General features: G+C 46.4%; 1 protein-coding gene across 1 annotated transcript; it reads right to left on the reverse strand.

Annotated features, from left to right (window-relative positions):
• Window positions 1-1,835: 1,835 nt before the first annotated feature.
• On the reverse strand, window positions 1,836-9,354 carry MRPS33 (mitochondrial ribosomal protein S33). Its single transcript, XM_056846175.1, has 2 exons — window positions 9,051-9,354; window positions 1,836-1,982 (listed from the first exon to the last, which is right to left on the reverse strand). The coding sequence occupies exons 1-2, from the start codon at window positions 9,266-9,268 to the stop codon at window positions 1,877-1,879; spliced, it is 324 nt and encodes a 107-aa protein (XP_056702153.1). The 5' UTR covers window positions 9,269-9,354; the 3' UTR covers window positions 1,836-1,876.
• Window positions 9,355-9,658: the final 304 nt, after the last annotated feature.

Consider the following 9,658-nt stretch of genomic DNA (forward strand, 5'->3'; position numbering starts at 1 on the left):
ATGCTACTTGTACAGGTCACAATGGAGCGTCTATTCTGGCAAATCTTCAGTCGGCTTTATGCTCAGTATAAATACTGTTATTGTGGGATAGAATTTAGAAGATAACCATTTTTAAATTATGTATTTCCTAGTCAACCTAGAGTTTGAATGTCAAAACACCTTTATACAAATGTTGAAATCCATCTTGATTCAATATTGCTTTTAATTATGTTTATTCTTAAGAGCATCAAGTGTAGTGCTTTTCTGAACCAATGCCAGTTTCTCAATGCCAAGGTTCCCCCCCCCCATTCAATTGGTATTACAATCTCATTTAACCCCCACCCCCAGCATTCCAGGTTATTTGTGAATGACCTCTTGATTGGTCATCTGGTTTCATTCACAAGTCACTATTTCTCTGTAAAACCATGAACTCCCCTGCCCAGAATAATGGTGTGCTACTATTTTACTTGATCACTAATTCTCCAGAATAAAAAGACAAAGATTAAGGTCAAACAATCCAAAGGCAGAACGGACTACAGGATTATTATTATTTTACCTCAGCAAAATTCAATGCGTGAGGAAGCCCAAGACAATGTCATACACTGATTTTTGCAAAGATAGGAGGTGAAGCCCCAGAGCTGTCCCCTCCGCTATCCAAATAGCATCTCCAACTGATTATGCTTAAGGAAGTCAATTAATCAGGCTAACTGAAAAGGAAAAAAATGCCTGTGAAATATATTGTATACTTAACTGTTTACACTGTAAGCTATTTGGGGTAGGACCTTTTGGGTTCGTTTGAGCTATTCCTTATACGAGATCATTTTAGGACATGAATTGGGGGCTTCCGTTCTTCTCAGAAGCGGAAAAGAGGCAACTTGCCAGCACCCTTTTATTTATTCAAACTTGGTTGTTGTTCTACACATGATATGGACAAGAGGGCAAGTTCATGGCCTGAAACCTCCCCCCGCAACCCCGCTTCTCCCCTAACAATTCAGTTTTTTAAAAAAATAAATCCCACCTATTAAAGAGTTTTAGAGAACGCAAAAGCTTATACGTTGCTTTGTTAGTCTTCAAAAAGGCACTACACGGCTCTCGTTTTAATATTGTATGGTAACAGTAAAGCTGCCACACCACGGAAAACAATGGTCGCTCAGTTCCACCTGAGAAGAAAAAACAAAAGCTGATATCCCACATCACGGTTTGTGGATGTAAGACTATAGTTGTCCCACAGATCAATATTTTATTACATGAACAGCACAAGCTGGACAGCTACAGTTTAATCACAAGCCGAGCCAGAAATTTTGCCAGGCAAGCCTCCTTCCCAGGGCTCCTGCCCCCCACGTTTTTATTTAAATATTTAAATCCCACTTTTCTGCACAATGGGGACACAATGCTGCTTACCAAATAGTTTTCCCCTCCTCCATTCTGTCCTTACAACAACCCTGTGAGGCAGGTACGCTAGACTGAGAGTGACAGTCACAAGTCGTCCAGTGAGCTTACACAGCAAAGTGGGGATTCAAACCTGGGCCTGCCAGACATTAACCCGGCACTCTAACCACTAGACTGCACTGCACTAGCTGCTGATAGAGGAAAGTGCTGTCAAGTCACAGCCGACTTATGGTGACACCTTGGTGGGGTTTTCAAGGCAAGAAACGCTCAGAGGTGGTTTGCCACTGCCTGCCTCTGCACAGTGAGCCTGGACGTCCTTGGTGGTCTCCCATCCAAGTACTAACCAGGGCCGACCCTGCTTAGCTACCTCCCTTCTAGTTGCGAGGAGAAAATGCAGGTAACCCATGATTTCTGCCATCCTGAGCTCCCTGGAAGAAGAGGAGGATTAAAAAAAATGAATCAAATCATTAAATGAAATAAAAATGTTTTATTAAATACAGGGATGATGCTATTTTCTCTTCATCGCTCTCTTTCCTTCTCCTTTCTTCGGGGGTCCTTTCCCACGTAGCTTCTTCAGTCTTTTCATCTCGTCTTTGAAATCTTCATGCTCATCTCTTAAGAAGAGGAAAGAAGGGAAAGGCACTCTGTTAAAATGTGCAGATCAGAGCAGCAGGTTTTTAGCTTTTCATGAATGGACAGGTGAACTCGTTGCATATAACTTCCTGTACCATATCGCCAATGTAAAATGCATACCACTGGATGTTCAGACAGAATACACATGCGGGGCAGATGGAAGCATGCTTCCCTGAGCTTTCTGTGCAGGAAGTCTGTAAGATGGGGTGGGAGCTAGGATGGGGCCACTGGGTACACTGTCCCTACTCGGAGCACTGATTCACACCAGCTAGAGTGTGCAACAACAACCAGCGGGCTATTTAAGTTGTGGCATTTCCAATCAGAGCAGGAGTGCACAGGTAATTCCAGTGGGGTCACCGTGATAGTCTGCTGCCACACATGCAAACAGGAACCTCGTGGCACCTTAAAGGCTGACCAAAACCAGACTCCAATTTGCCCAGAAATGTTCTTATTCTAATCCAGAAAAATCAGTGGTGGGTGATGCTCCCCAATAGAAGAGATGCCAGGAAGCCTACCTTTATACTTCAAGTGATCCCGAGCAAAATTTTCTTTTACCTACTAGGATTGTGACTATGGCAGGGTCCTTTAAATTGATTTCCCCCCTCTCCATGCTGGAGATATAGCACAGTAGCAAACAAGAGGGCTGAATGTTGGCGGGGGGTGGGAGCACATCCTTTTGCTCTCCCCAGCAGAGCCAGAGTCCTAATATCTTTTACTTAGAGGGCCATTAAACCCCCCATTAATGATGCTACTGATTGCACCTGTAATTCTCAGACCAAAGAAAGCGAAGGGCTCCATTTTCTTCTTGAAAGTAACAAGTCTCTTCATGAAACTCCAAAGTGCTGTGCTCTTTGTATTATCAATTGTTGAACCTACGCTCCAATGTGAAATCAGGTATCAGATCCCAATACCATCCATCCGCACCTTAATCCACAAAGCAACACAACAAATAATGCTATCCTGCAGTGTTCTGGTGAGCGCGCACACATTTTCCTTTGCAGCTCTGCCTTCCTCTTTTTGTTCTCACACCAATCTTAGTTAAAGGAGTCTGAAAAGCAGATGGAGGTGGAGATGATGAGGGGGGGAGGAGACGAGCAGGTAAAGAAATCCCAGTGTAACTGAATGTATGCATACGGTGCTGGATCACACCCAAAGCAGACCTGCAATCTACACAAAAGAAACCTAGAAACAGTGCCTAAAACCGGCACCAAGAAAGCTGGATTTGATTAAAGCATTCAGGTAAGAGATTGGCAAATGCTTGCTTCACACAAACTTGTTGAATTTAACCTTAAAGGCCACTTTGCACAAAGCAAGCCCCTGCAGAGAGTTAGAACCACGTACAAGTAGCCCCAGAGCATCTATTGATTGTGAAGTTTTTGGCAAGTAACACCAGGGTGGTAGGAAAAGGCAGAGAAGGTTGGGATAAAATTAGGGGCAGGAGAATGTAACGGAAAGTCATGAGATGGGGTGGGGGAGCGGGTCCCAGGTTCAATCACACCTTCTCCAACTAAAATGGGTTGCAGACAGCAAGGCTGGGAAAAGTCTCCGTCCGCGCCTTTGACCAGGCACTGCCAGGCCGTGGGTTGGATCCAGGCAAAATGTTACCATGCCAGAATGGAACTTTCCTGCTTCCCTTCCTCCCCCCCCCCCCCCGACCTCCACAAAATGCTGCTACTGGGGGATGAGGAACCCCAGCAGCGACAAGACGGGGTCTGCAGCAGGGAGGCGGATTTGGCAGAAACTGCAGAAACTGCCAAATTCACCTGGATCCAAGCCAGCAGACATTGCTAGGTTAGATAGACCAGTGGTTTGACTCTGTCGAAGGCAGCTTTGAATATATACACACTGGGAAAAGAAGTTATTTTCCTCCGTTCTTGGAGCTACCGGCCACTATTTCAAAACCCCTTTCCACAACCCCAGGGCTTTAATCCTGCTTCTGTTTCATGAAAGGAAACCGACGCAGCTTCAGAAATGCCAGCTTTGTATCGCACAAGGGGAATGCTGAAAAGCAGCAGCTAAGATCAGTACAACCTCTCTGTGCAGCTAAGAAAGAAAGTCACGACTTCTCTCCTCGCAACTCAGACTTCTCCTCCTTTCCCTGCCCACCGTTTCAGTTCTCTCCCCATGCATCACTAAACTAGCAACCTTCTGGCAACAGGACACCATTAAGCCTTGGTCCAGGTAAAAACGTCAGGAGGGCAGGTGGGGGGGGGGCTTTAATGCGACCCGTGTGAGAAGGCCTCGCACAAGCCTTATTTGGCCACAGCAAGCATTTTGCTTGCCCTCACAGGTTCACAGTCTATTAATAAAGCTCCTTTTGATTAAGAAGCCATGTACCTAAAGTAAGTTTCCATTCTGATTTACTCCCATTAGGCAAAACGACACCACCCGCTTAAGGACGCAGAGCTGCTAATATTGTTACACGTTCACAAAGTACCTCTCGGGCCTTAATTTTATTCCACCCCCGTCAAAGCGTCTACTGCCTGTAGCCAAATGCGTTTCTGGGAGGGAGGGGGGGAAGCAACACTGTGAGCCTTCGCAGGCTTTTTCTGAGCAAGAGTGCCGCTGGAGAGAGAGAGAGGCCTGACGTAAGAGTCAGGCCTATTATTTAGACCCTTCCGTGTCAAAGGGAAGCCCCCTCTGCAAAATGAGCATGCTTGCTATTTCTCTCCCCCGCCAATCTTCAGAAGCACAGAGAACACCTGGACGGCCCTTATACAGGATTAAAAATAGAAGTGTGTGCCTTCACTTCAAAGAAAGGGTTCTGAAGTCCATACTGTATTGGAGGGTCAATAGTTCATTGCTTAACTCACTGCTGGGGACATACATAAGAAAACGTGAGATGCTCTCGGCAAAGGAGGAATATCGCTCTTTCCCCTCCGAAAAAGTGTTCACCTGCCGTGCGTGAGCTGTCTAGCCCCAGGGCCCCCTCCTCAAGCCAAAGTACACAACTGGTCAATCGCTCACCCACAGCAGTTATTGCCCTTCAGAGAGGGAACTGGTGACAGTGGTGTATCCATGTCTAAAGCAACATTTTCCAAATCAGCGGCCTCTTAGAAGATTTCTGGGTGGAGGAATGGGCCACTCATTGGTAGAGCATCTCCTTGGCATTCAGGTCCAAGGTTCAATCTCGGGCATCTCCAGTTAAACAAGGATGAGATCATAGGAGACGGGAAAGACCCGAGACCCTGGAGAGCTGCTGCCAATCAGCTGACAGTACTGACCTTGATCAACCAATGGTCTGATTCAGTGTAAGGCAACTTTTTTGGGGTGGGGGAAGAATCAGGGCACTTCGGGTTGTCCCTACCAATAGACTAACATCTCAGTCAGGCCACTGGACTTGGCAACCTCTCTCTGTAAGCCACGAGCCAATCCTCCTCCCTCTTTGCAGACTGAAACCCAACTGCAACTCTTTCTGAAAGCAAAGAGCTGATCCCAGCATTTCTCGGCCTCCTTGCTGCAGGAGGCACCTCAGAAGAGCAGAGGAAGCATCACGTTGTGTCTGCAGGTAAGGCCCATTTGGAAGCAGCTGCCACCAGTAAGGACTAAGCTAGGGGCAACACCTGAGGCTGCAGCCCCTAGCCACTACCCCTTGCTGCCTCTCTCATCACAGTCTGCTGCCCAGGAGCAAGAGCACCTAACCCTCACATGAACACATGAAGCTGTCTTATACTGAATCAGACCCTTGGTCCATCAAAGTCAGTATTGTCTACCCAGACCAGCAGCGGCTCTCCAGGGTCTCAGGCAGAGATCTTTCACATCACCTACTTGCCTAGTCCCAGTAACTGGAGATGCTGGGGACTGAACCTGGGACCTTCTGCATGCCAAGCGGATGCTCTACCACTGAGCCACAGCCCCTCCTTACCCAATGGCTTGCTGAAATGTTAAGGGACATCTGAGGAATGAGGAAGGAAGGAGCATGTGCTGCTCTGCTCACTTAGCAGCTTCTCAGTGGGCCAGGGTCAAAGATCCTACCCTGACCCCTAGTACAGCTGGAGTTGCTGTGGTGGATATGGAAGACCCAGGTTTAAACCCCGCTCTTCCATGGAAACTCACTGGGTGATTTTGGATGCACCTGTCATTCATACTCAGCTTGAAAAGCTGTACACTGCTTTAAGTTGCCATTGGAGCAAAAAGCAAAGTTTAAATACTAGATAAATATAAAGGAGGTTTAGTTTTTATACCCTGCTTTTCTCTACTGTAAGGAGTCTCAAAGCGGCTTACACTAACCTTCCCTCCCCACCCCCCAACAACAGGTACCTTGTGAGGTAGGTGGGGCTGAGAGAGTTCGAAGAGAATTGTGACTAGCCCAAGGTCACCCAGCAAGCTTCATGTGGAGGAGCAGGGAATCAAACTGGTTCTCCAGATTAGAATCCATGGCTCTTAACCACTATACCACGCTCTCCATGTGATGCATCTTAAATGATTTCACCCACATGAACTTAGGCAAAGGGCTCTTTAAGCTCCTCTCCAGTGTGAGCAGCCAAAGAGCTCTTACTGAGTGGTTTCCTCTGCTGTTCACTCTTTCTGCCCACATACACATGGACAGCCACAGCGGCTCAAACCAAATACTTGCCTTTGGCCCCTCGGCAGCTCAACTCTTTGTGCATGGGACCAAGCAGATGATGTGCCTCAGGGGAAAACCTGGCCAGAGCCTCTGTAGCTGTCCACACCACATATGTGCATAAGAGGGGGGTGGGATAAGGTACTGAGAATTAATGAGCCTTTCTTTCTATGTCTCAGCTTATGCAAGATCACAGCAGTGGGTGGAGTTCATTGCACTTTCTCATTAGGCTTTCTTCATTTCAAAGTATGGCCCCAGTTAAAAGTTAGAAAAGGGATCAGGGACCTAAATGTAAAGGTAGTCCCCTGTGCAAGCACTGGGACATTACTGACCCAAGGGGTGATGCCACATCATGACGTTTACTAGGCAGACTGTATTTACGGGGTGGTTTGCCATTGCCTTCCCCAGTCACCTACACTTTACCCCCAGAAAGCTGGGTACTCATTTTACTGACCTCGGAAGGATGCAAGTCTGAGTCAACCTTGAACCGACTACCTGAAACCAACTTCTGTCAGGATCAAACTCAGGTCGTGAGCAGAGCTTGGACTACAGTACTGCAGCTTACCACTCTGCACCATAGGGCTCCTCAGATCAGGAACCAACTCACGCCAATAAGAACTTCCCCAAGGTGTCAAGCAACTGACTTTCCATGCATGCTCAGATCCTTTCTCAGATCAGAGAGCCAGTGTGGTATATGAGTGGCGGAGGCTAATCTGGTGAACTAGATTTGTTTCCCCACTCCTACACGTGAAGCCAGCTGGGTGTCTTTGGGCTAGTCACAGCTCTCTTAGAGCTCTCTCAGCCCCACCTACCTCACAGGATGTCTGTTGTGGGGAGGGGAAGCCAGTTTGTAAGCCGGTTTGATTCTGCTTTAAGTGGTAGAGAAAGTCGGCATATAAAAACCAACTCCTATTCTTCTTTCAAGAGCCCCGTGGCGCAGAGTGGTAAAGCTGCAGTACTGCAGTTGAAGCTCTGCTCACGACCTGAGTTCGATCCCAACGGAAGTTGGTTTCAGGTAGCCGGCTCGAGGTTGACTCAGCCTTCCATCCTTCCGAGGTTGGTAAAATGAATACCCAGCTCACTGGGGGTAAAGGGAAGATGACTGGGGAAGGCACTGGCAAACCACCCCGCAACCAAAGTCTGCCTAGAAAACGTCGGGATGTGACTTCGCCCCATGGGTCAGGAATGACCCGGTGCTTGCACAGGGGACCTTTACCTTTTTTACTTTTATTCTTCTTTCACAGAAGACACCGGGGCTTGAATTTGGGTTCTCACCCGTGATTGAGATCTACCGCTGTTCCTTCCCCTGCCCTGCATAAAACCCAAACCAAAATCAACACCTCTGCACTAATATCAAGGATAAGGGAAGTAGTGCAGGAATCTTAGGCTATAGTTACTACAACACAAATGAGTGAAACATCAAAGTGTAATCAATGCATACAATAGTGGAAAGGGACAAACATACAACTATATACAATGGTATTTCAATAGTCCACAAAGGTATGTATAAATGTGTTTTTTTCAATAGTCCATAAGGGTACATAGATCCAAGAAGATTCCAATAGTTGGTCACAAGACCTCAGCAGATGTGTAAAAGACTATTATGAAAGGAAGACGATCGTTTCATTCTTCATCAGTTCCATTCAATTCATGCAGTTCAAAAGGTATACAAGGTTCAAAAATTCATTTCTTCCCCTTAGGGATAAATCTTATAACTATATCCATTGGCAAATGTAATAGTCCATATGACTTAAAATCTATAGAGGATATAGTTGGAATAAACAGAAGTCATTGCAAATGTAACAGTTCCACAAGGGATACACAAAGTGAATGCTCAGCCGCTGGTTACAAAAGCTTAAATGAAGTACTTCATGTATCCCTTGTGGAACTGTTACATTTGCAATGACTTCTGTTTATTCCAACTATATCCTCTATAGATTTTAAGTCATATGGACTATTACATTTGCCAATGGATATAGTTATAAGATTTATCCCTAAGGGGAAGAAATGAATTTTTGAACCTTGTATACCTTTTGAACTGCATGAATTGAATGGAACTGATGAAGAATGAAACGATCGTCTTCCTTTCATAATAGTCTTTTACACATCTGCTGAGGTCTTGTGACCAACTATTGGAATCTTCTTGGATCTATGTACCCTTATGGACTATTGAAAAAAACACATTTATACATACCTTTGTGGACTATTGAAATACCATTGTATATAGTTGTATGTTTGTCCCTTTCCACTATTGTATGCATTGATTACACTTTGATGTTTCACTCATTTGTGTTGTAGTAACTATAGCCTAAGATTCCTGCACTACTTTCCTTATCCTGCATAAAACCCAAGCAGGAGGTCCATTCCATTTGCACCTGTTGCAACCCTTCAGTTGTTCTCCCCCTTAACAAGCATGCAACCCCTTTCCTTGTGGTCTTCCACCGCTTCTTTGCTTTCTCACCCATCCCCAATGCGTGTGGATTACCTGTAGAGGCCATAGAAGCGGAGTTTCCTCATCAGGCCGGAGTAGACGTTGTGGGGAGGGTACCAGTCATAGACCTCTTTCTGCTTGGCCATGGGTGGCTCGCTGAGCAGCTTCACGACTTTCATGGACTTCACGTCGGTCGGCCGAGCAACTTCTCCGAATATCCGTGCGCTCAGGCGGGCCATCCGCAAGGCATAACTGGAAAGGTTGGAGGACATCTCGGAGGGCTAGAGTGGCATACGCGTGCCTCCTTGCTAGAGAAAAGGAGAGAGGTTGCTTGAAAGCTGCTAGTTGTAATAGGAAGGGCTGCTGCAAACACCTACTACGGTTAGTCTTCATTGCATGATTGAAAGAAGGTGATGCTGATATGACAGGAGAAGAAGGAGGAGGAGAGTTGGTTTTTATATGCCGACTTTCTCTGCCATTTAAGGCAGAATCAAACCGGCTTACAATCACCTTCCCTTCCCCTCCCCACAACAGACACCCTGTGAGGTAGGTGAGGATGAGAGAGCGTGACTTGCCCAAGGTCACCGAGCTGGCTTCATGTGGAGGAGTGGGGAAACCAACCAGGTTCACCAGATTAGTCTCTGCTGCTCATGTGTAGGAGT

This window comes from Euleptes europaea, chromosome 3 (genome assembly GCF_029931775.1).
Source record: "Euleptes europaea isolate rEulEur1 chromosome 3, rEulEur1.hap1, whole genome shotgun sequence".
NCBI lineage: Eukaryota > Metazoa > Chordata > Lepidosauria > Squamata > Sphaerodactylidae > Euleptes > Euleptes europaea.